At 49.2% G+C, this 26,513-nt stretch overlaps 1 protein-coding gene across 1 annotated transcript in view; it reads right to left on the reverse strand.

Moving 5' to 3' along the window:
• Positions 1 to 7,375: 7,375 nt before the first annotated feature.
• Positions 7,376 to 26,513, reverse strand: part of LOC309838508 (ADP-ribosylation factor 2) — a 59,136-nt gene continuing 39,998 nt past the window's right edge. Inside the window, exon 5 of the mRNA XM_082679621.1 lies at positions 7,376 to 7,448. Coding sequence (XP_082535747.1) covers positions 7,395 to 7,448 — 54 coding nt within the window. The 3' untranslated portion in view covers positions 7,376 to 7,394. The remainder of the gene's footprint in view (positions 7,449 to 26,513) is intronic.

Genomic DNA, 26,513 nt, shown 5'->3' on the forward strand with positions numbered 1-26,513 from the left:
AGGAGAGCTGTGGGTAACAGACCATACTTTGTTGTTGTTGCTGGCTGCACCGAGAGGCTTGTGGGATCTTAGCTCCCCGACCAGGGATTGAACCCAGACCCTCGGCAGTGAGAACACAGAGTCCTGACCACTGGACCTCCAGGGAATTCCCGACAGACCATAGTTTAAAGAAAGGTGGCTTCAGCCCTCTGAAACCTTTAGCAAGCATCAAATGCTAAAATAATGATGACGATGACTAATAGTTACCACGCGAGCATTTGCTAACTGCCAGGTACCATGCCAAGCAAATACACATGTATGTAATCATCACAAAGACCTTACGAGGCAGGGACGTTGTTGATTCCAGTTTATAGAAGAGAAGATTGAGGCACAGAAGTTTCAAGTGAACTGCCCAAGATTGCACAGCTAGAAATGACAGAACCAGGATTTGAACCCTGGTAGCCTGGCTCTACTTCCTGTTTACTCATATGCTCTGTTAGACTGTGTAAACCCTATAGGCTGCACACAATGGAAGACCAAGGTTATTACTAAGCCTCTTCAATGGCCCTCCCCTCAAGGAAGTAGGTCTCAAACTTAACCAAGCATCAGAATCATCTGGGGGCGGGGGGGGTGTGTGTGTGAAAAATACAGAGTCCTGGGCCCACCCCAGCGAAACTGATTCACTGAGCCTGGCAGACCAGGAATCTGCATTTGTGACCAGTATCCCAGGTGACCCCAATGAAAGCTGTTCCAGACATACTTGGGGACACTTGACCTCCCTGAATCAAGAACCAACTTTTGGGCCAGGCTGGCTAGGTCTGCCCCACGGGGTGGACGCTCCCTGCTGAGGCAACGCCACACTTATCCCAACTCCACTGCCCTCATCCAAGTCTTACCCATCTTTAAAGGCCCAGGTCGAGTTCTACATAGTGTCCTACGCCCTCCACAGGAGCAGCAGACCACTCTGGTCTAAGTCCTTAACCCCTTATAGAGGAACCCGCACTGCTTCAGAACCTCATTCTAAGCTGCCTGATATTCCTACCTCAGCAGCCCGTGGCTACAGGCTTTTTCTGATGAACTAGATCATTGCATGTGCCTTAAATGTAGAAGCTTTTATTTTCCTTGTATGTGTCCCCCACAGCTCATAGTAGGTTAGCATTCAGTAGAGACCTGTGGATTTGGTTACAGACCTCAAGTGCCAATACGCTCCTATTGCAATGATTAGCATGACCAATGTGCACAGCTGCCCAGTTCAACGTCTGCCTGCCCAGGGTCCCAGTCCAAGGGTCTGGATCCTTCCTCCATGGGATCCAGGTGATTTCTCCACGCCAGGCACCATTCTAGCACTGCGGGTCCAGAGCATGCACCCTCTCTGAGGGCTGACACAACCCAACAGCTCATTCTAATACTGCATCTTTGGGTGCAATTTTGCCCCCTGGGGACATCTGGCAGTGACTGGAGACATTTTCAGTTGTGACAACTGGCGTGGTCGGGCTACTGACATCTAGTGGGTAGAGGCGAGGGATGCTGTTAAACATCTTACAACGCACAGGACAGCCCTACAACAAAGCAGCCCCCAGCCCCAAATAACAGTTCCGAGGTTGAGAAAGTCTGCTCTAACAGAGTATGCCAAACCTGCAGCATAGCAACGACCGATGTTATTAATGAGAACCCAGAGGAAGGAACGATTAACTCCCAGGGAGTATAGGGGTGTTGGAGACGGATCGCAGAGGAGATGCTCAGTACATATGAACTGACTGATGAGCGATGGATAGGAAGATTTTACCAGGCAGAGGCGGGGAGGAAGGAGAGGGTGCTCCTGGCTGCGAAGGTTTGGGAGGCTGTTGCTGAGTACAATGTGGCCAGAGTGCCTGGTGCTCGCCACCCAGCACATCTGCTGCCATCTTATTCCCTCACTCATTTGATCGGCAAACTCTGACAGAGTGGCACGGGCAGCTCTGGCCCTGCTGGAATCATCCCCGATCCCGAATTAGTGATCTCTGAGCAAACAAGGTTTACTTCAACGGGTGTACAGGGTTGAGCTGAATGTGGCCGTTTAGCTGCAGTGAAAGGTGAGACCCCCTAGGTCTGCCGCTGTGAAAACATAGCAGTGGCATCATCTTAAAAGGCTACCATCTGCGGTTGATGTCTTCCTTCCCAGAACAATGAACGAGGGGTTTCCTGCTGTGGCACGTGAGGAAAATGGGTTTGAAAGAGTGTACGTGCTTCTCAAAGTTAGATAGGAATGAAAACACATTACAAAGGAATTCTGAAAAAAAAGAAGTAATTCTGGTAATGTTTGTCTCTTTAAAAAAAAAAATAACCAACTGTAGATGGCCCTGTTTATTTTAAATAGGTGTTCTCCTTGATGAGCTCAACTTTGCCATCTCCTCTCATACCTCTCTTTAGGTGTCTCTCTCTCTTGCTTTGGCTTCTCCACCTCTGTCTCTCTTCACATTGAGTGCCTGTGCGTGTGCATTGTGTATACACGCTTCTCTTTTTATGTCTGCATTTTTGTGTTTCTTTGAATCTGTTGCTCGCATTCTCTCTCTCTCTCTCTCTCTGCCTCTCTCTGGGTTTCAATATTTTTCTTATTTCTAGTCACCTGTTTCTGAGTCTGCTTCTCTCCCCCTTCCCCATTCCTTGAACCTCTTTCTCCTCTGTCTTCAGCCTCTCTCAATAACTGACCACAGTAGATAACTGAAGTGTATTTCTATTACTGGTTGTATTTACCGACTAGAGTTACATGCTCCCCATTCTTGATTTTTAAAAGCAATTGATGGAAACGTTTTCTATTTCTCTCACCCTAATGTTCCCTGAAGGAAGCTGCATTTTACTTTCATCTTCCTCCATTGATTTATTTTTCTATTCTGTGGGTCCTCCCTTGAAAGGAAAAAAAATATAAGTTCTCCACTGTCCTTTCGCTGTATTTCAGCGACGAGCTGGCCCAGGCCCAGGGGGTGTGGAGGCACCGAGGCGCGTAACGCTGGGGAGACAGCAGTGAGGCTCTGGGTTGGGGGTGCCCCAGTGTGCTGCCACTGAGGGATTTTCTTGGTTGATCTGATTTTATCAGAGCCAAAACGTGCTTTGAGTTTAACAGGCAGCTCTGGAGGAATATCTACGGATTCCTAATTCATCACCACAGACTCCCCCTTCTTCAGTGTTGCCTGTAGTGGCTGGAGAGGGATAGAACATGATTGAAGATAGTCTCAGGGAGCAAATCTTTTACATCTTAAAAGGAGAGAGGGGCTTCCCTGGTGGCACAGTGGTTGAGAGTCCGCCTGCCGATGCAGGGGACACGGGTTCATGCCCCGGTCCGGGAGGATCCCACATGCCGCGGAGCGGCTGGGCCCGTGAGCCATGGCCGCTGGGCCTGCACGTCCGGAGCCTGTGCTCCGCAATGGGAGAGGCTACAGCAGTGAGGGGCCCGCGTACCGCAGAAAATAAAAAAGGAGGGAGATTTTCAGCCTGGCAGGAACATTGAACTAGATCCAGGAACTCTTCGAAGGTTTGCACTTTCCTCTTTGGCTCAGAACTTCGATATGCAGGATGCCTTTTTTGCTAGGTTATCGGGTCCAGCGCTCCGTTCGACCTCTTGCTGGAATTGACTTCTCCATCTTTCTGTCCTGGCCCTCATCCTGTCACTCCTGGACTCTCCCAGGGGTCATGATAAATAGAGTCACAGGACATGGAATATCGGGGATGAAAGGGTCCAGGCTAATTGCCTCGCCTGATAAAGGAGAAAACGAGTCTCAGAGGATGGAAATGATTTGCCCAAAAAGCACAAGGCTACCTGGTGGTGGATGTCTCCAGTACCCCCTACCTGGCTGGAGTCGGTGGACTAGATCTCCATCTCTGCTGACAGTTCCAGGATCTGGGGCACACAGCCAGCCTGGCAGCATGAGTGGGTCCATATGGCAGCCCTCAGGGACCATCCCCATGCATACATGATGTTCACCCCCCAGAAGGATCACAGATGACCCCCTGCCAAAGTGAAGGGGAAGGAGGAGGGGAAACTACTGAAGCAATCACTCCTATGTCCACTTTCAGTCTCATTGAATTCAATTTCATTTATTGATGTATTAGTGTAAGCCAGGCTCTTTGCTAGAACTGGGGACAATAGGAAGTTGAGAGCTTTAAGCTGTAATACTGAGGTACATGTGAGGTGACAAAGGGGCAGAGAATCAGTCCTCTCTCCCAACTCAGTTGGGTAGGGGGGTGACTCCAGGAAGGCTTCCTGGAGGAGGTGATGTCACGAGAAGTAACTGGACTAACGTTCCATTGGACCCTTCCTCCGTGAGCTCCTGGTCAGGGCCTTCTAAGGAATACCATGGAAATGAAAGGCATTTAGACATATTAGCAATTCAGATCAAAGCACTTAATGTTTCCATCTCAGTCTCCAGACTCACTCACAAGCTGTGTGGCTACAGGCAAGTCACATGACCTCCTGAGTCTCCCTTGAGTGCTCTGGGGCTGGGGTGAGTGTCCAGCAAGATGCGATCTGGGAATGCAACTTGCACATTTTAAAGTGCTCCGACACTGTGGGCCATTATAGCCCTTAGGATTCCATTTAAATCCTCTGGCCTTGGAGTGCAGCTGAAAGCAAAGCCATACCCCTTCCCTGGAGGGCACAACAAAGGAGCAAAGAAGTAGGCCCTCAGACCCAGTGTCCTCAGACTCACCCTGAGCCTCTCCTGGCCTCCGTTTCCTCACCTGAGAAATGAGGGTGTTGGTCTTTTCCTTTAAAGTGCCTTCCTGCACGCAGAGGCCTGCGTGACCTCTGACCCTGACTGCCACTTCAGGCTAAGCCCCTAGCTCTGCCACTCTGGTGCACCACAGCAGAGCAGGGGCTCTGCTCCATACAGGAACCAAGATGCTACGTATATACAATAGAATATTACTCAGCCATAAAAAGAAACGAAATCGAGTTATTTGTAGCGAGGTGGATGGACCTAGAGTCTGTCATACAGGGTGTAGTAAGTCAGAAAGAGAAAAACAAACACCGTATGCTAACACATATATATGGAATCTAAAAAAAAAAAAAATGGTTCTGAAGAACGTAGGGGCAGGACAGGAATAAAGACGCAGATGTAGAGAATGGACTTGAGGACATGGGGAGGGGGAAGGGTAAACTGGGACGAAGTGAGAGAGTGGCATGGACATATATACACTACCAAATGTAAAATAGAGAGCTAGTGGGAAGCAGCCACATAGCAGAGGGAGATCAGCTCCGTGTTTTGTGTCCACCCAGGGGGTGGGATAGGGAGGGTGGGAGGGAGGAGATATGGGGATACATGTATATGTATAGCTGATTCAGATAAAGCAGAAACTAACACACCACTGTAAAGCAATTATACTCCAATAAAGACGTTAAAAAAAAGAACTAAGATGCTGGAAATGAGCTCCATCCCCAAAAAGAGAGTGCAAGGGAAAAAAAGATCTGCCATTTTCCTCAAAATAAAAACAGAGGCAGACGGCTGGGAGGGTTTTCATGGCTAATTAAATATGCTTTAGCCTCTAAGTTAATTATGAAATGGTCCCTGCAGGGGGAACTCTGCTTTGCATGGAGTGGGTTCAGGTAAGTAGCCTGGGGAGGCTGCAGGGGCCCCCTTTGCATCTCTCTCCGACATGAATAAAAGGTCCTCCTGTCTAGGCCTCAGAGGCAACAGCAAAGGCCACCAGTTCAGGGGGTGACAGGAGTCACTCACTTCCCCAGGGCATTTGTAAAGAGAGAGGTACCAAACAGCAGAGCTGGGACTCCATAATTTCCTTTCGGAGAATTTCTTCTAAGGCCATTATCAGAAACCCAGACAAAGATTTCCTGGACGAGAATATTTGCCACAGCACCATTTATAATCACGAAAAATAGGAAACCGCCTAGACGCCCGCAAATAGAGAACTGGCTACGTAAATTCTGATACAACCAGACAATGAAATATCATGTAGTCATTAAGATGGCGTTTTTGAAAACTAGATAATGACATAGGGAAAAGCTCTGGTTGTATAAAATGAAAAGAGCAAGATGCAGAATTGTATATAACGTACCACCTAATCTTATAAATAGTTGTGCACAGGAAAAAAAAAAGGGGTGGCACGTTAAATGCTAATAATGATTATTTTTGAGAGAGAAGATTCTGGGAGCTTTTGCTTCTTTCCATGAGCACCTTTCTGTATTTTCTTAATTCTTTGCAATGAGCATGTATTACTCTCATAGTCGGGAAAATAATAAAATTTTGTAAATGCCAGAACCACTTATAATGGATTTCCGAGTGGGCCTGAACAATTTTTCACACCTCCTTTGAAGTCAATGAACTTTACTAAAATGTGAGATTCCAGGATCGATAAAGCTGGGTAAGAGTTTATTTTCTAGAACTCTCGAGGGCAGGTGCTTTCAACGGGCAGCACTGCACATGTTAATTGCCCATTCCCACTGGTGGAAGGAATATGACATGGCGTCTGGCTCTGTCAGCTCTGACAAATGCCCAGGGGTCTGGGGGAGAGGAGGTAGGCAGGAGTTCCTGGAACCACCTAATCTAAGGACTTGAGGCCTTGGGACTAACGAGGTTGGCAAGCATACAGCTGAGGTGTTCCGAGTAGGAGAAATCTTTATGGTCTGGAGAAGCATAAGGATGAGAGGAAGGTCAAGGGTGAAATCCCAGTCTGGCCAGGACCATAATACTGGACTCTCCTTGGTCTCTGGAACCTCCTTGGAGTCCCCAGAATTATGTAGGGACAGTGGTAGCCAGGCTGACCTGTAGAAGCTGAGAAGGTATGATTGACCTCACATGCCTACTGGCAAGACAGGCATAGGGGATGGAAATAGAAAAAAAATTCACAAATGTTCATATGATCCAAACACCACTTGACATTATGACAGCTGCCATCCCTTGTCAATTTAGCAAGCCCCCGTCACTAAAACAACTCACATCCCAGAATTTAAAAGTAGGGGGCGGGCTTCCCTGGTGGTGCAGTGGTTGGGAATCTGCCTGCCAATGCAGGGGACACGGGTTCGAGCCCTGGTCTGGGAAGATCCCACATGCCGCGGGGCAACTAAGCCCGTGAGCCACAACTACTGAGCCTGCGCGTCTGGAGCCTGTGCTCCGCAACGGGAGAGGCCGCGACAGTGAGAGGCCCGTACACCGCGATGAAGAGTGGCCCCCGCTCGCCACAACTAGAGAAAGCCCTCGCACAGAAACGAAGACTCAACACAGCTATAAATAAATAAACAAATAAATAAATTTATAAAAAAAAAAGTAGGGGGCATTACCACAAGAGGGGAAGGAAGGAATTCTGTGTTTTGTCCTTATGAAGCGCTCTCTGGTGATGGTACTCCGTCTCTGGGCCCAGTGGTTGCTTCTATATACAAAGCCATCCCATTATTATGTGAAAGTCTCCATCAGGACTCTCTTGATGTTTCATTGCCACTCATGCCGCTCAACGTCACATGTGTCTTCTCCAGCTTCTAGAATCTAGCCAACAAAGTAAGGAGAATACCAAGATCACATAAACCCTAATTGTGAGGAGAATGAAGAACTCCAACTCGACCTAACTAACCACAATCACAGGAGACGTCAAAGAAATGAGGGATAAAAGAATTAGAGATGTTAGTGAGAGTTATCAGCTATGATGCAAGACACTCTCCAGGGGAACAAAAGAAGGGAGGGGTCCAGGCCACAGTCAGGAAGCAGCCTTGAGTATCTGCTGTCCCCTGTAACTTCTTAAGCAGGGTGCACAGCAGAACTCACCACAATTCCCCTTAAGAATCACCTCCTTTGAAGCTTCTGCTACAGGAAGGAACAGCAATTACGAAAAGCACTCTCAAATCTCTCTCCCCGCAATCCAGCATGACATAGACCTGGCCCATCACCAAAACTTTTCAAAGTAGCCCATTTTCCTTTGAAGACCATCTTAATTTTAAAGTGAATTTTTTAAAAAATATGACATTTTATAAATGGTTGCTTTATAGCCAGCTCTCTTGGAATGGGTCTTCTATTAAGGGGAAGGCTACCTGTCTCCAAGTTCATGGTAACAAATTGTGCTTTCAACAAACAGATCATGACCTGAACCCAGAAACATGTGCCAGCCTCAGTGGTCTTTGCCTCTCGAGCCATTGCCATCGTCATATTACATTGGACTTTAACATCCCTAAATTGATTTTCCTTTGCCAGATTTGGATTTTGCACGTATATTGGCAAACATGTTGAGCTGTTGTAAGGTGACACAAACCACCAGCCAACAATCCCATTCTTAAAGCATCCCCATTCCATTTGACCTGTGCCATATGACATGTTGGTGCAAGTGTTTGAATATGTTGATTGTGTTTACTGATGCAAAAAATGAGCAAAACCAGGAAATTAAAAGTGCAAGTATTAGTAATAAAAAACAAAAGTTTTCACAAACTTAATATAATTTTGAAACTAAGATGAAAATCATCAGGATGCTGAAAGCATCAAATCTCTAGGTTCAATGAGTGTTCATTGGTCCTGAGCCTATTGATTGGATTCACACGTGAGGGAAAGAAAACAAAGTCTTGGGAATTCCCTGACTTTGGTCCAGGGGTGAGGTCTCAGCACTTTCACTGCCAGGGCCCGGGTTCCTTCCCTGGTTGGGGAACTAAGATCCTGTAAGCCGCATGGCAGCAGCCCTCCAAAAAAGTCTTAGAAATAAATAGTCATTAATTGTGTCTTAGAGGCAAGATATAATTAGGGAGTCGATCATTCTTTTCAGAGTAAAGAATCCACCTTAAAACATACAACAACAATCATTAACGCACAGAGTGCAATAAGATTCTGTTCTAAGGCTTTAAGTGTATTCAGTCACTTAGTTTGCACATACAACAACAATCATTAACGCACAGAGCGCAATAAGATTCTGTTCTAAGGCTTTAAGTGTATTCAGTCACTTAGTTTGCACTTAGTTTGCATCCTTCAAGGTAGTTACTATAATCATTCTCAGTTTCAGAAAACTGAGGCACAGAGAGCTCTCGGCCAAACACCAAGAAGTGGCTGATTTATGCCCATGCAACCAGGGCGGCTGTCAGTGTTCTGAACCACTAGACCGCATTGCCTCTTGTATAGAATAAGGGCATCATCCAACTGTGATACATTTGATATTCATAGACGCTTTCAGGAATTTGTTACATGTAAAAAAAATAAGGTAAAGTTCTACTGGGACAGGGCAGTCCTTTAGGAAAGCTCCCTCTTTGCTGTACTTGGCTTTCATGAGCGCGCTGTGGTCAACTTTCAGACCTCATATCAAAGCAGAATCGAGGAAGAATTTAGAAAAGATCAAGACAAAAGTCATTTCTGCCGTGATCAAGGCCATTAGCCAAAGAGCAATCCTCTTTGTACTTCATTTTAGGGAGCTGAATTCAGGTCCCGGAAACATACAAAAACTCCTACACAACGCAGAACCCATGGCCATTAGATTTCTAAAAAAGCCTTTGAGAAGGGGCTGCTGAGATGCAGGATGTCTGCAGGGGGCAGATGACTTCCCTGTTGCTGGGAACACTTCCTGTAGCCTGGGGTGTGGCTGGAACGCGAGGCTGGTCCACTTTGAAATGCAGGGAAACCTGTGTGCCTGGGAGGGTGAGAAGGATAGAGGATGCACCTGCCGGGCAGGTCTGATCTCAAATCTCCCAAAGCAGGTTAAGTGTTAGGGTTTCAACGTGAAGAGGTGAGCGCTTCTTCAGGGTGAATGCTGACAGCCCTTAAACTTGGAAACCAGATTTGCTGGGACTAAACATACATGGGAGCCCAGTCTGGATAGCCTGGTACCAAGGTGGGCCCTTTCATGGGTCACAGACGCCCTTCGAGAAGCTGCAGACACTCTGGGGAAAAAAAACGTACGTGCGCACATACGCATAAGGTTTCACATACACCATGCATCCCAGAACCACCACTCCCTCCCCAGACAAATCCATGTCCCCTCCCCAGACTGAAGAGTCCTTGCAGAGAGAAGGGGCATTTGGGACGTGAGCTGGGAAGGCTAAAGGGACAGAGCAACTTGGGTCATGTGACCTGTCCGCTGGTTCAACGCCAGGTCCGGAAGGTTACAAAAGGTCTCCTCACCAGGCCCTGCCCGTCAGAGCCCCTCACAAGCTGTTCTCATTCACACTCTCAGCATCTTGCGAGAGGCATGGGGCGGCAGCCTCATTCCTCCTGTGGCCATTCGGGGAGAGGTGAAAGCTGGATGCCTTGTCCATCTGTCCATCCTGGGGCCTGCCCTACCTGCCTGTCTCCACACGTCACCCCCCCACAAGCTGTGCAGACACCCCTATCCATCTGCCTTTCTTCTACTCCTAGTGTGGGAGTGGGTGCAGGGGAGTGGGGCTGTCTACAGAAGGGGTTTCAGCCCTGGGAGCGACCCCGGACTCAACCCACTTGGAGAGAGGCTGGTGAAGAGGACGACGCAGTACGTGGACTGGGGAAGAGCGGAGGGCTTGGAAGAGTAGGCGTAGGGGCCCGTGGGGGCTCTTCAGGAAGAGGGTGGGGGGCAAGGTGGGGTGGGGCTGCAGGAAGCTCCCTGGGGGAGCTCCACTACTTGTGAGCGTGGAGCTAATGGGGGCTGTCAGCCGAGGGGGTGAGAATGTGCGCTGGGGCGGGCAGGGGGGCGCTGAGGTGGGAGCGGGGGTCGCGGCCAGGATGCAAGCTGTGGATCAGAGAGACATGGCTGAGGAGTGGCCCATCGAAGGCCTGCATGGAGCTGTGGGGAGGGGTCCTGGAGTGGCATCTGTCCTGGCCTGCAGAAAGAGGTGTGGAAGAAAGAAGTCAGATGCCAAGGGTGATGGCCAAGGCCCCGGGAGATGGACGGAAACTTCCGGCAACTGCTAAGCAACCTACTTCCCGAGACTGCCCCAGATCCCTGTGCTCCTGACCTGACTCTCCAGGAGAGAACCCACCCCTGAAGGCTGGGTTTGCCCCTCGGCCAATGCTTCCCGCGTCGTGTCCCCGTAAGTGGTGAGAGCCTCACACCTGAGGGTCCAGGTGACAGGATGGCCTCAAGGTTCATCACCCCAAGCCCATGTTTCTTGAACAAGTGCCCGCTGTTGGCCTCTGTGTGGATAAAGGTGACCAGAGGAGCTAGGCCAAGGGCAGGGGATGATGCCTGGGTGCGGGTGTCTGTGTGTCCAGCAGGGGGAGGCAAGGGTGGGGTAGAGGGTGCTCTCGAGGGCTGCTGCGAGTTTGCATGGGGCCCCCAAAGCCAAGCTGCTGAAACTCATCCTTGGGTCACTAGATCTCTAGCACACAGGGCCACCCTACTCCAGGGCACCCTACAGAGCGAAGGCTGTGTGAGCCTTGTGCACGCACCTTGTATCAGAGCATTGAGGGCCAGGGAGCGGTAGCTTCAATCTTCTCATGGATGTGTAAGCCGCCTGCTCAAATTCTGTGCAAAGCTCTCAGAAAGACTTGCCCAAGGTCACCAAGATCACGGAAGCAGCGTGGAGGATGAAAAAGCACGGCCAAGGGCAGACAGACTGCTCTCAAGTCCTGGCGCCTCCACCGACCAGCTGAGCAGCCTTGGTTAAGTGATTTGACCTCTCTGAGCCTCACGTGCACAGCAGGCAGGATAAGAGCCCTAACAGCAAAGGAAAGGGCGCACCTAAAAGCGCTGATCTCCAGCCCTGCAAATGCTGGTTCCCTGTCCACCAAGCGGTGGCAGGTCTTTCGGTATCACACCTGCCTCAGTTCTCTCACTACCCTCTCAGCTTGTAGAGGGTCTTTCTGCTTTTGCTTTGTGTATTAGTTATCTATTGTTGTATGAAAAAAAATTACCCAAGGGAATTCCCTGGGGGTCCAGTGGTTAGGACTCCAAGCTTCCACTGCAGGGGGCATGGATTTGATCCCAGGTCGGGGAACTAGGACTCTGCAAGCCGCGTCCCATGGCGGAAAAAAAAAAAATTACCCCAAACTTAAAACAACTGTACAGGAAAAACACACATCAAGCAAGTGTCTGACACCAGCTGGTGTCCTACAATTTCACTCAATTCTGACAGGATCTACCTGGAAAGACCATCAGATCCCACAGATAAAGGCCTCAGTCCCACAAGACTGACCCCTCCCACACACACACCTCCAGAGACCGATTGCAAACCCCAAGTTGTCTCCTGTACTTCTGACAAACTGGTCATAAATCAGGGCTCCTAGGATCTCCTTCTTGGTCCCCATCTTCAATAATTCGCTAGAATGGCTCACAGAACTCAAGGAAACACTTACTTGCATTCACTGGTTTATTACATAGTAAAGGATATGGTAAGGGTACAGATACACAGCCAGATGAAGAGATATACAGGGCAAGGTCTGGAAGTGTTCAGAGTGCAGGAGCTTCTGTCCCCATGGAGTTCGGGTGTATCACTCTCCCAGCACGTGGATTTGTTCACCAACTGGAAAGCTCTCCGAACCCCAGATTTGGGGGATTTTTATGGAGTCTTCTTCATGTAGACACGATCGATCACTAGGTCAATCTCCAGCCCCTCTCCCCTTCCTGAAGGATGGGGAGATGGGGCTGCAAGTTCCAAACATCTAATCGTGCCTTGGTTTTTCCGGTGACCAGCCACCATCCTGAAGGTTTCCAGGAGCCCACCAAGAGTTGCCTCATTAGAACAAAAGACTTTCCTATCATCCGGGAATGTCCAAGGGATTTAGAAGCTCTGTGTCAGGAACCAGAGACAAAGACCAAGATATATTTTTTCCTATTATTTCACAACAAATATTTCTTATCTCATAGCTTCTGTGAATCAGAGTTCAGAAGCAGCTTGGCTGGGGGGTTCTGGCTCAGGGTCTCTGATGAGGCTGCAGACAAAACATTGGTCTGGGCTGCCGTCATCTGAAGGTTTGACCAGGGCTGGTGGTTCTGCTCCAAATGGCTTATTCACGTGGCTATTGGCCAAAGGCCTCCGTTCTTACTTGCTGTGGCAGGAGGCGCCTGTTTCTCACCAGGTGAGAGTTTCTGACCATCTCTCCATTGGGTGGCTTGAGTGTTCTCACCACATGGCAGTCAGCTTTCTCCCCAAGAAAGAGAAGGCCACCATGGCACCTTTGATGACTAGTCCCAGAAGTTACATGCTGCTGTTTCCACTTTCTTCTACACATTAGAGAGAAGTCACTAAGTCCACCCACACTCAAGGGGAAGGGAATCAAACTCCACACCTACAGGATGGAGTATCAAAGAATTTGCATACATATCTTAAAACCACCACATCTTGGCTTTCCCTACACAGACCACAAACAAATGAGCTAGAGACCCTCCAGCCAGTAGGAGCCCCTCAGCATCTGGAGGACTTGGTTGAAGTGGGGATAAGATATCCAAAATCTGAGGACATTTGGAAGGTCTCTAATAGCCCTCAGCAAACATCCCCTGGAGGACACAGCAGAACTGGCCAGAGTGGGTGAAGGCTCCACCCACACCATCCTTCCAGCCCCTTCCTGATTTCCTGAGTCAGACTGGGGGTGAAATGTTGCTCATCCATGTTTCAAGGGACAAATTACTACTATTTGGGGCATAGCTGAGGCAGCCAGTCAGGGCTGCACCTGAAATGCGGGACAATCCTTGCACCCAGTAGGGGTCCCTCTAGTCAGTATTTCCCATCATCCCTGATGATGAGAATCACGTGTGCCCCAGCTCTAACCTACTGCATCAGAATTTTCAGAGCAGAAGACCAGTGATCTAGAGAGTTGACAAAGTACCCCAGGTGACTCTTACCATCAGGGATGTTTGGGAAATTATAGGGCTGATGGAAAGAGGACAATCCAATGAGGAGCCACAGCTAACTTCAGTTACTGAATCTGTGAAATGGGAATAGCCAGGATTATGTCAATTGCCTAAAGGCAAGCCTGGAACAAATGGTTTCCTGGGGTTCCTTTCAGCTCTGGACCAGAGCAGAGAGGAAGTGTGGAGAGATTTTGGCAACTGGAACCAGTAAACTCCCTCAGGGAAAGAGACTGTAGTTAAGGCAGGTGAAGCAGGCATGCCCGTCTTTCTCTTGAGTGCTGCGACTCATCTGAGGAGTTGGTGTCACAGGGCCTCCTGGGGTCCCTGGGGGCTGCCCACCCACTCCGCAGCTCTGGCAGGGGAAATCTGTCAGCTGGGTTTGGCAGCTCTCCCAGCACCAACCCAAGAAGGCTCTGAACAGAAAAGAAATCTGCCTTTTCACTCCAGAGGATGCACCCTCCTCTCCCCCGTGAGTCAGCCACACACATGCAAACCCAGAATATTCTGGGTGGACAGATGGAGGGAAGATGGGAGGGAACCCAAACCAGCCTGTGGGGCAAACTGGCAAATCCAAGGACTTTGGTGGCAGAGAGACCTGGGTTCAAATCCTACCTCTACCACCTCCAGGCTCTGTGACCTTGGGCCAGTTTCATGGTCTCAGTTTCTTCCTCTGTGAAATGGGAATAATAATATCATTGTGACTGTTACGAAGAGAGGTAACAGAGCATAGTGGCCAATAGCTCAGCTCTGAAGCCAGACTTCCTGGGTTGAATCCCAGCTCTGCTACTTACTACCTGTGTAATCTTGTGCAGGTCACCTAACCTCTTTTTTTTTTTAAACATCTTTATTGTACCTAACCTCTTAAAGCCTCAGTCTCACTAACTATAAGATGGGAGTAATGATAGTTCCTATTCCAGATGGTTGCTGTGAGGATATGAGTTCAGTTATGTGAAGCACTCAGAGTACAGGCACACAGTAAGCGCCACGTACGTGCTCTCCGTATAAAGGAAGGCTCCGGGATACATGGAAACTGCTCTCGGTCACCCTAGAGCATGGATGGGGAAGAAAACTGGACTTGACTGAGCCCCAGCGACAGGCCACTGTGCTAGGTGTTTCCACATCCAAGTCTTCCTCCTGCTGTCACCTCCCTCCTCTTCTGGTTGCTTTCCATTCCACTACTCACCCCCCATGAAGTCGTCCCCTCCTCCTGCCCACCTCCTGCCAGAGATGGGTTACTTTGACAAACTTGAACCAAGGTCCTCTCATATCATGAAGCCCCATGTAGAGTCCCCAGGAAAGGGCCAGGGTGCTGGGGGCTTGGGAGGTAAGACGAAGGAAGAGATAAAAACCCAGATCTCAGGGAGCAAAGGACATCATCCTTGGAGAGGCAGGTGTGGCAGTAGGCCAGGTGGCAAGCCAGTGACCATGCAGATGGTGACAGTGCTCTAAGGCAGTGCTTCTCCATGCTGCCTGCACCTTAGCCTCAGCTGGGGAGCTTTAAAAATGCTGATGCCTGGGTCCTACTCCATAGGGTCTAATGTAATTACTCTGGGATGTGCCTGGGCATTGAGAACTTTGAAAGCTCCCCAGGTGATGCTCTCGTGCAGCCAGGGCTCTGGAACAGTGGTTCTTAAACTTCAACATGTATAAAAATCATCCCGAGGTGGGCTTCCCTGGTGGCGCAGTGGTTGAGAGTCCGCCTGCCGATGCAGGGGACACGGGTTCGTGCCCCGGTCCTGGAAGATCCCACATGCCGCTGAGCGGCTGGGCCCGTGAGCCATGGCCGCTGAGCCTGCGCGTCCGGAGCCTGTGCTCCGCAACAGGAGAGGCCACAACAGTGAGAAGCCCGCGTACCACCAAAAAAAAAAAAAAAAAAAAAAAATCATCCATAGGGCTTTTTAAAATACAGACTGCTGGGCCCCACCCCTAGAGTTTCTAATTCTGTAGGTCTCAGGAGTGGCTTAAGAAGGTGCATTTTTAACAAGTTTCCAGATGCTGCTGATGCTGCTGGGTCCCTGGGACTACATTTTGAGAACCGCTATTCTAGGGCAGGGGTCAGCAAACTAAGCCTCTTGGGCCAAATCCACCCTGTGGCCTGTTTGTTATAAATAAAGTTTTATTGAAACACAGCCACACCCACTCATCCACATATTGTCTGTGGCTGCTTTCATGATACAACAGAGTTGAGTAGTAAGGACAGACTCCATATGCCTTGCATAGCCCCAAATGTTCATTACCTATCTCTTTACGGAAAAACATTTGCCACTCCAGCTGTAGAAACCACAGGTGGTGGGATCCTGGGTCCCTGAGTGACTGCCTGGAGAAGAGCTTTCTTACTAACCTTGGGCTGTTATATGAGGAAGAAAGAATATCAACCAACATTGTTTAAGCCACGGTATGTTGAGGTCTCTTTTTACAGTAGCTTAGCTTCAGCTACATTCTTTTTTTAAATAAATTTATTTATTTTATTTATTTATTTTTGTCTGTGTTGGGTCTCTGTTGCCGCGCGCAGGCTTTCTCTAGTTGCGGCAAGCGGGGGCTACTCTTCGTTGCGGTGCGCAGGCTTCTTATTGCGGTGGCTTCTCTTGTTGCGGAGCACGGGCTCTAGGAGCGTGGGCTTCCGTAGTTGAAGCACGTGGGCTCAATAGTTGTGGCTCGCAGGCTCTAGAGCACAGGTTCAGTAGTTGTGGTGCACGGGCTTAGTTGCTCCGCGGCATGTGGGATCTTCCCGGACCAGGGCTCGAACCCGTGTCCGCTGCATTGGCAGGCGGATTCTTAACCACTGCGCCACCAGGGAAGTCCTGTCAGCTATACTCTAACTCCTGGTGCCAGCACTTCCTGGCTGTTCTATAGCCTCTCTGAGCCTCAGTTTCCTCATCTGTAAAATACGAATAATAATAGCAACCTTATGGGTTATTGGAAGAATTAAAATATGAATCCCTGGCTCATAGAAGGGGCTCAACAGATCCTAGTTCCCTTATCCACTACCCAGTGTGCTTGGGGAAAGCAGGTCAAATCTGACACGTCAGAGAAAAATTGCTAAAACCTCTACGTGCTTGTTTCGCTCTTAAACCAGAACACACTCCACTTCCCCACTCCCTGCTGCAAATGCATAGAGTTTTCTTTTACTTGGAGGCTGGCACAGCTGTTCACTTGCAGAAGTGTCCTGCTCCGCTCCAGTGAGCCGATCTTGGAGCTACTTTAACATAACAGTCTCTCCAGGTGGGAGACCCTCTGACTGGGCTAGAGGTTGAGGAAACTGGCTTAAGCGGCCATCCACAGCTCCGGACGGGGCTGCATGGGAGCACTTCATACCAAGGTCAGTAATTACACAATTTCTACTTGGTCCCACTTAGTGCCAGTCATGGAGTGGGGTTGCCTTTCCCCACTACTGGTGGAGGGTAGGCTGGTTAGTTCAAAAGCATGCTTTGATCATCTGCTGATTGTTGGATACAGCGCCAAGGAACTGAGGAGGAAGAAAGAAGCGGGGATACAGTAAGAAACAGACCGAGAAGCACCACTGTCAGCAGTGCTTTGCAGGAGCCAGCTAGAAGTCAAGAAGTAGCCAAATGGGGATACTCAGGGATGCCTGGGGCCCTGAGTAAAGTCCATTCCACACCTGGCCGCTCACCTAGTCACTTGGGGAGTTGTTAAATACACAGATTCCCAAGTCTACCCTGGTCCAACGAGGCAGATTCCCTGGGGTGAGGACCCAGGACTCTTTAGTTTTAACACACTCCCTGGGTGATTCTGGTGGTACCAGCATAGCACTGGTCTGAGGATAGATTTTGAGGAAACACTACACTAAATGTAATAGGAAGGAGGACGTTGATGCCCACAGATCTGGGTTCAAATTCTGCATCCAAGGCACAAAAAAAAAGACCAAGCATAATAGAAAAAAGTGATGAGTTGAGCTATATAAATTTTTTTAAAACTTCTACCATTCAATTATTATTATTATTTCTATTATTATTTTCATAATAGATACTATTATGAAAATGAAGAGACAAACCACAGACTGATATCTGCACACAGCATCTGCGATGGGCCAGGCCCTCTTCGAAGGGCTTATTTCATCATCACAACTTTCTGTGGTAGGTACAATTATTGTCTCCATTTTACAGATGAGGAAACTATGTTCCAGCAAGGTTAAGCAACCTGCCTGAGGGTGCACAGCTAGAAAACTGGCAGAGCTCGTCACCAGGACTCTGCACTGCCTCCCAGCTCAAGCATGATGAACAACCAGAGCAGCTTGTAGGTACCTATTATGGTCAGGATTGGCAGAGGACACTCCAGTTCTTTCCTTGATTGAAGCAGAATTTGTTCTTCGTTTTGCAGACCTTGGAACTCCTCTGGGACCCCCAAGCTGTTTTCACCATACAGGAAATTTGGGGTTTGGCATTGTCTCCAGCCCTTTGTTGCTATTTGCAGATGGTCTCATCCTCTGTCTGCAGCTGCTCAAGGTTCACCTGTGCAACAGATCCTCTAGGAACAACGTTCCTGAGAGGTTGGTGCCTTCTGAGATAAAATCTACAGGATGCCAGCTCCTGAAGGATGCCAAAGCGGTGGCCCCCTTCCTGGTGCCCACTCGATGCCGCACGCCTGTCCTCCCTTCAGCAGTCAGTGATCGTGGGAGGGGACTGATGATCGGCTCCTCTGGGCAGCAAGAGTAACTCCCTGATTGAAACAGACCCTCCACTGGACAGAAGGGCGACGCCTCAACCTTTCCCAAGTAGCATCATTAATCATCCCCCAGATTCAATAGTCCAGGAACGTTCAACAGCCCAAGAACGTCCTTTCTTAGCCTGGCGAGGAATGCCATCAGTCAGAAAGGCGGGGGGGGTGGGTATATCAGAAGACCTCTGGCACCTTCATAATTGCATGAGTAGCAGCCAGCTGGGAGTGGTCCAAGGGGGCTGAACAAAGGAAGCAGGCTGGATAAGAGGGTGATACTGTGGAGGGGCAGTTTGGAGCCACTGCCTCCAGAACCTTCTCTGAGTCTGGCCCTAGGAAGAGTAGAGAAGGAGAGGGGAAGAAGGGAGACCTCAAGTCTCAGCAGCAGCTGCAGCTGGTCCCTCCCATCCAAGGGGCCAGGATATTCTAGAACTACTGAGCCTGCCCAGGAAAGGTTTAGAGGTTGATGATGCCCCTAGCATGAGCACCTACGTGTCTACACCTTTGTCCAAGGCAGAACAACACCATCTGGCTGGGAGGCGAGACGTGTATTCAACGTAAGAGCTGAGGACTCAGGGAAGGGCTCTCTGGAGGGGCTGCAGGGAAGAAGTAAGCCATGAAAGAAATGACACTTTGGCCATGAGGAAGGCAAACACAATCCAGACAGAGAAAAAAAAAAGTTCATTCATCCATTCAGTGAGCACTTATTGACCTACTATGGTCGGGCACTGTTTTAGGTCCGTGGGATACAAAGGTTTACAGAATGGGACCTGTCTCCTGAGCGGGTCAGGTTTAGGGTGAGGCCAGTGGGCAGTGAGAGGGCAAAACAAGGAATCACTTACTCTCAGGGGCCAGCCCTGCCCTCTCATGACTCTGAGAATGACAGCCTCCTGAAAGCTTGCTCCCTGGGTACCTTGCCCATCTCACCCCACTCCCGGCCCTCCTCCTGGGGGACTCATAGTTCAGGATGAGCAAAGGTCTGAAGGTGGGACGCTGTGACCTCCTTAGCGTGGCATTCAAGGCCCTCGGGATTTGGCCCCATCTACCGTTGGAGGACCATCTCTTGCCCTCTCTCCTTTAAGCCTTTGCCCAGCCAAACCATGTTTATCTTCTGAATACGGTGTGAGCCTTCGCACCTCCATCCCCCACCCGGAATCCCCCACCCCCAATCCCGCATTCCCTGGCCAGGTCTGGCCCCCTTCAGGACTCAGCTCAAGCAACACCTGCTCTCTGGTGCAACCTCAACCACCGGAACCGTAACTGGCAACCTTGGTGCCCAGGGCAAGAACAAAGACCAGCTTGGTAGCCCCGGATATGGCTCAGGGGTGGGGAGCAGGGTATTATTAAGTATATGCACCTGGAAGCTGCCTATTTTAAATTACCATTCTTCCTACCAAGTGTCTCGCTGTGTAGGAGGCATGTCCTGTCATCAGGTAAATATAGTAACATTTTTCATTACAAAACCTAAAATCATTTTTTCCCCAAATATCACAGTCTCTCTATTTTTTTTTTTTTTTGCGGTACACAGGCCTCTCACCGTTGTGGCCTCTGCCGTTGCGGAGCACAGGCTCTGGATGCGCAGGCTCAGCGGCCATGGCTCACGGGCCCAGCCGCTCCGCGGCATGTGGGATCTTCCCGGACCGGAGCATGAACCCGTGTCCCCTGCATCGGCAGGCGGACTCTCAACCACTGCGCCAGCCGGGAAGCCCCATCCCTCCTTTTCTTTTTCCTTTTTTGAAACAGCTTTATTGAGCTATAATTCACATACCATACAATGCACCCATTTAAACTGTATAATTCAATGGCCTTTAGTGTATTTAGAAAGTTGTGTACCCATCAACACAATCAATTTTAGAACATTTTCAGGGAGTTCCCTGGTGGATTCAGTGCTTTCACTGCTGTGGCCTGGGTTCAGTCCCTGGTCAGGGAACTGAAATCCCACAAGCCACACGGCCAAAAAAAAAAAATTTTTTTAAGAACATTTTCATGACCCCCCAGAAGAAACCCTGCACCCTTTAGCCATCAACCCCCAAAACTCCCCACCCCCTCCCCCAGCCCTAGGTAACCACTAACCTATTTTTTGTCTCTATTGATTTCCCTATTCTGGACATTTCATGTAACATTCCTCTTTTTTTTGGCCATTGTCTAAATCATCATCCTCATCATCACTATCTTTTGTAGAGCCCCTTACAACTTGCAAAGTCCTTTCATATATATTATTGTTGTAGACTAATTGCAAAAAACACAAAGACAAAAACTAGCCCAATTTTTCCTCCTTCCCTTTGTTATTCAAATAGGCTCCTGCTTGCTTTGGCCAGTGGGATGTTAGCCAACAGGAAGGAAGCAGAGGCTTGAGAAAGTGCTGCAAGTTTCCACTTCCTCTCCTGCTCCTCTGCTATCTCCCTGTAAACATACCTGGGCTGCCCTGTGGAGAAAGAGAGGTACGTGGTCCAGCTGCCCCATCACCTCAGCAACAGCCAGCCAATCACCAGCCCTATGAGGAAGCCAGCCTACATCACGAAGGCACAAACTTGCGAGCTAAAGAAATGTTTATTGTCGTGTGCCGCTGAGGTTTTGTGGTTATCTTTTACTACAGCATTATTGTGGCAATAAAAAACAATTATCTCATTTGTTTCTTATCACAATCCTGTGAGGCTGGTAGAGTAGAAAAATAAAATCTAAAATTAAGACATGAAAATATAGAAGAGGGAGGAAACCAGCACACATTGAACATCTACTCTGAGCCAAGTCCTGGGCTTGGAATTTTCCCATATATTATTATCTCATTCGATTCTCACAACGAACCCGAGATCGCTGTGTTACTGGAAGGAATGCTGTGGCTGTAGATTACAGTGTGTCTGCTAATGTCTTATGGAATAAAGCTTCTTCACCAGATCAGAAAAGAAGTCTGGAGAGATCCCAGGGTTGATGCAACATCTCAACAAAGTCACCAACAAAGTCTCCATGGATAACCAACAAGGACCTACTGTATAGCACAGGGAACTCTGCTCAATGTTATGTGGCAGCCTGGATGAGAGGGAAGTTTGGGGGAGAATGGATACATGTATATGTATGGCTGAGTCTCTTTGCTGTGCATCTGGAACTATCACAACATTGTTAGCTGGCTATACTTCAGTATAAAATAAAAAGTTTAAAAAAAAACAACCCAGCCTCCTATCTTTCTGCCCCACCATCCTTGCTGTGTTAGCTTTCCTTTCTCAGGCTTATTACTTTATGGTTGCAGGATGGCTGCCACAGCTCCAAGCATCACATCAGCACCCAATCTCATTCATGGCAGGAAAATGAGAGCAGGACTTCTTGGCATGTGAAGAAAAAAAATTCTCCCCAGAAGTCCCCCAGTAGCCTCCCCTTTATATCTCATTGCCTAAAACTGGGTCACATGCCCACCCTGAAACTAATCAATAACAAAAAGAAAATGACATGACCATGCTTGGAGTAGACCAATTGTACTTTATCCACTGAAATTTCAGGAGGGACCCTCCTTCCCAGAGCATGTTCCATCTAAACAAAATCTAAGGAAAAAGGAGAGATTAGGTTTTGGATGGGCAACAAACACGGTGACATCCACAGGTATTATTATTTCCCACTTTACAGATAATGAAACTGAGACTTGGGAGTTCAAATAAGTTGCCCGATGTCATCCAGCTGAGAATTGGTAGAGCTAAGATTCAAATCCAGCTCTGTCTGGCTGCAAAGCCCTTTCTTCTACATGGTAAGGGCCTTTGACCAAATTTCCGCAGTTAAGGAATGCCAGGGCAGGGCTAGAACCTGGGTCCTGGCTGGGAGCGTTATTCTCACCACAGCTGCCTGTTTCTCCCTTGCCTGGGCACTCCCTTCATACACACATTCCTGTCATCCAACTCCCTTCCTCCTTCTCCCCTTTGAATATTTTCAGTGTCTCCAGAGTGGCCATGGTGCCACAATTTATGGCGAATCACAGGAGGTGCTCCCACGCATAATATATTCCAGCCTGAGAAGCCTTCAGTTGCGGCTTCAGGGTCTGTAAAATGATTTAGCCCTACCTCTCTCTCACAGTCACTCCAGAAGACTGTGCATCACATTCCCAGGAATAAGGATACTCAACCTTATGTACCTAAGCCTGGTAATAGATAGCTCCCCCTGACTGCCCCAACCCCCTGCTACTCTTCTCCAGGAGAAATGGCCTCAGCTCCTTCAATTCAGTGACGTTTACCATCTTCCTACCACCTTTCTGGCTCTCAAAGAAGTATTCCATGGATGCCTTTTTCTGTCCTGATGACAGCTCTTTAATCATGCTTACTGGCTGCCCTGTACCAATTTCACTCGAGGGAGGTCAGTTTGATATCCAGAAAACACCCTCATGGATGGCTCCCCCTCGACCTTCACTCTCACCCTCTCACCATCCCTGGGCCTGGAAGTCTGCTGGTTTCACATAGGCCTGTCACAGGGGCTGTGAAATGGGTTCCTACTCCTTTGCAAATGGCTTCTTCTTAGTAGAAAACACACACACACACACACACACACACACTGACAGGCTCTTGGTGTCCACTCAAACCTCCTTCCCCACCCCAGTCCCTCCCACCTGGCCTGGAGACGCCCCCCTAAACAGATCAGTCGACTGGAACAGAGGCCAACCTGCCAGGCCTGCCCCCCACATCTGTCCTGGAAGAAACACACTTCCTGAGCACCGAATTTCAGAAGCTCAAGGAAGAATCTCAAGGTTGAGTCACACACAGGTTGGACTTGAAAAAAGATACAGAGGCCAAAGAACTACAGAATATAGAAGATAAAACCAGAATGGGGAGAATCTTCAAGACCATCTAAGCCCGTGATTTTCAAACTACGTTTCAGTAGCAGAAATTTGGTCTTCCAAATGAGATTGAGGCAGGAGATAGGTGGGCCCCAGATACTCCAAGATGAAGATAATAGCAAGAGTGAGAGAGGAGCTGAGCCCTGCCCGGATAAGAGACCACATATTTCTCATTCTCAAAGTCAAGGAGACCTCCCCGACTCCACATGAGCAGAAAGGCTCCTTGGAGGTCAAAACGGGAGGGGACGTCAACCTCCCCCATAGTAAGTGATGTCAACCTACCCATAGGCTTCTTCGTTAGAATCCATCTTGGCTGAGAGATGCGCACGTACACAGGGGAGGATCCTGAGATAAACCAAATATGGACTCAGAACCAGGCAAAGCAAGATGATTGGCCAAAGGAAACCCAGAAGAAATGCCCCATATAAGTGATTCAAACTACCACGAGGGCGCAACTCTCTCTCTGAGTCGCCCCTGTGTGTCTATTCACACGTACCCATTTTCCTTCTAATAAACACTTTACTTGTTTCACTACTTTCTGTCTCTTTGTGGGAATTCATTTCTACAAAGCCGACAGGTCAGGTTATCGTCACTGGCCACTGGTCCCTGGTGATCTGGTGGCTAGAATTCAGCGCCCTCGCTGCTGCAGCCTGACTTCAATCTCTGGCCAGGGAACCGAAATCCTGCTTCAAGATGCTGCAGGCCGAGGCCACTGGAGATCAAGATGTTTATATAGAACCCGAAGACATAAAGGCAAGTGAGGCCACTCTAATTAAGCAGAGGTGATGGATTTGACACATACCTTGACCCTCAGCAGAACCCTGGGTTCTGTGGGACACGCTTTGAAAACGATTGCTGCAGTCGAGTCTTTCGTTTTACCAATGGGGAAACAGAGGCCCAAATAAAGGAAGTGATTTGTCGTGCAAAGTGGGCAGCCAGGCTGGAGCTGAGATGCCGGAATCTGTTTGCCAAATCCAGGAGCCAACAGTTGGTCAAGGTCTCCATGCTAGAGTTGGGGGAAGGGGAGCCCAGATGAGAGGCCCTTCACCCCAGAAGAGAGGCCAGGCTTTTGGTCTTCTTCCCTCACACCAGGCCTCGGGGGAGTATTCCCAGGGCAATCTTCATCACACTCAACTCCCAACATCCATTTAACACACTAAATGAGATACCAGTCTCTCACCAAGAATAGATCCAAAGCGGAAAGCCAACTGAAGCTGGTCCAAGGCTACACTGGGACCTCAATGTTTGTGATGCTGGCAGCCAGGGGACACTCGCTTTCTAGATGGAGCAGCGCGGCTAGGCTGAGGGTCTGAGAACTGAGAAGAGGAAGAATCACTGCCCTCCTGTCCCCTCCCCTCCCCACCCCCAGCCTCACAAGATCTGGGGGAGGGGGAGTTTAAAGTATAATTGAGGTATGGGGGTGCTACTGTTATATAAATGAGGAAGGGAAAGGACAAAGCAGGGACCTCCTAGGACAAAATGTACGAAGTACTACCTTGAAGCCTAGTTCTCAGATCGGTCCCCTGGCAGTAGCGTCAGCACCAGTTGGGAATTTGTTAGAAATGCATTTTCCAGGGCCGCAGCCCAGACCTACTGAATCAGAAACTGTAGGGGTGTGGCCCAGCGGCCTGTGTTTTAACAGCCCTCCAGGGGATCTTGTGCAAAATTTGAGAACTGCTGCCTTAGCACCTTGTTCCTGAGTTACTGCAGCGACACTTGGGCTGAGGAGACTCAGGAGTGAGAATGGGGCCATTTGAGATCAGGCCCTAAAGAGAACAAAACGTGCTGGGGGTGACCCTGCAGGGGCCGCTGTTAAGAGAGGAAAAAGAATCTTGTTTTAAAAATCACAAAATCTGGCCAGGATGTGAAGAAACTGGAACCCTTGTACTTTGCTGGTGAGAATGTAAGATGGTGCACCCTCTGTGGAAAACAGCTTAGTAGTTTCTCAAAAGGTAAACCCAGAGTTACCATTTGACCTAGAAATTCCACTCCTAGGTATATCCCCAAAAGAACCGAGGCTGGACGCAAGGTGGGTGAGAGTTTGGTCCCTCACACAGTGTTGCAGTGAGCAGCTCCCATCACCTCACACTTCACCATGTCCACGGCACCCAGACCATGTCTCCTGCATCCACAAGCCCCGAGATGGAGCCCTGGACAGGCCTGGGCCTCCCACCTCAGCTGCTTGACCTGAGGGGAAACCAGGTGGCCTGGGTCACTGAAGACAAGGGCTGCTCGGAAGGAGTGGCCCGGATGTGAATCTGGGGAACACATGGATGCCCAGCGTATCACCGGTCTGACCTTACCCAGAAGACCTCCACCCCAGATCATGTGGGCTTTAAATTCAAGCTAACCCCCGCCCCCTGCCTAGATCCATCCAGCACCTGCTAGGCTCTGAGGCTTTTTTCTGTGGTCTAGAAAACACATCCTTTCCTTTCAAGGGCTTTAGTTTCCTGCTCTATAAAATGAGGCATATCTCCAGAGTCCCTCCTGGCTCTGACCTAGGACTTTCAGGAGAGGATCATGGCTTATGCGGGGCAGGGGTGGGGAGGCTTGGGTGAGAATGGGGGCGGGGCAGGAATGAACTGGAACCGAAGGTGACCGGAGGCCTCTGGTGAGGGGGTTGTCCCAATCTCTTCCCTTCACATGATCAAATGATCGTGAGTTAATCCACAGACACCATGCGGGGCCTGGCACGTAGGAAGCTCTCATTCATTGTAACCGACAACTATTATGATTGCCGGTAGCCCTATCTTATAAACAGTCCTCTTGCTTAATCACCAGTATGCACAAATGTTTGAATTGCTGAGTCATTGAATCCACAGCAGGCAGGACCATCAAAAGGGAGCAGTCTCTCCAAGTGGGAAGCATTGCTGAGTCAGTGCAATGTACCCTCCTGAGCCATGCCTCTACCCATGCTGCCCTTGCTGCTCCTAGGTCTTTCCAAAAGCCAAATCCCACTCTAAGGTCCAATCCAGGGAGGTGCTGCGTGACCACGACTTCATCTGACTCTCCCAACAACTCTAAATAGTTCTCATTACATCCCACGGAAAATGAAACTGAGGTTCTCAGAGGTCACACAGCCTGGTCTCACACCCCAGTCTTTTTGGCCCTAAGGCCCATGGCGCTCCCACTTCTAGGTGGCCTTCCAGCTTCCAGACTGAGCTAACCTTTCCTCCCTCGGTGTGGCCTGACCTTTCTTTACCTTCCTTTATAGCACTTACCACATCGCATTGTCATTTCTCTGGGCACCTAGGCCCCTAGACTTGAGAGTCCCACACGGGCAGACAAAAACCATGTCTAATCTTCCTCCTGTGCCCCACACCCAATACAGTCCCAGGCT

Source organism: Grampus griseus (genome assembly GCF_964374135.1).
Source record: "Grampus griseus genome assembly, chromosome: 20".
Lineage (NCBI taxonomy): Eukaryota > Metazoa > Chordata > Mammalia > Artiodactyla > Delphinidae > Grampus > Grampus griseus.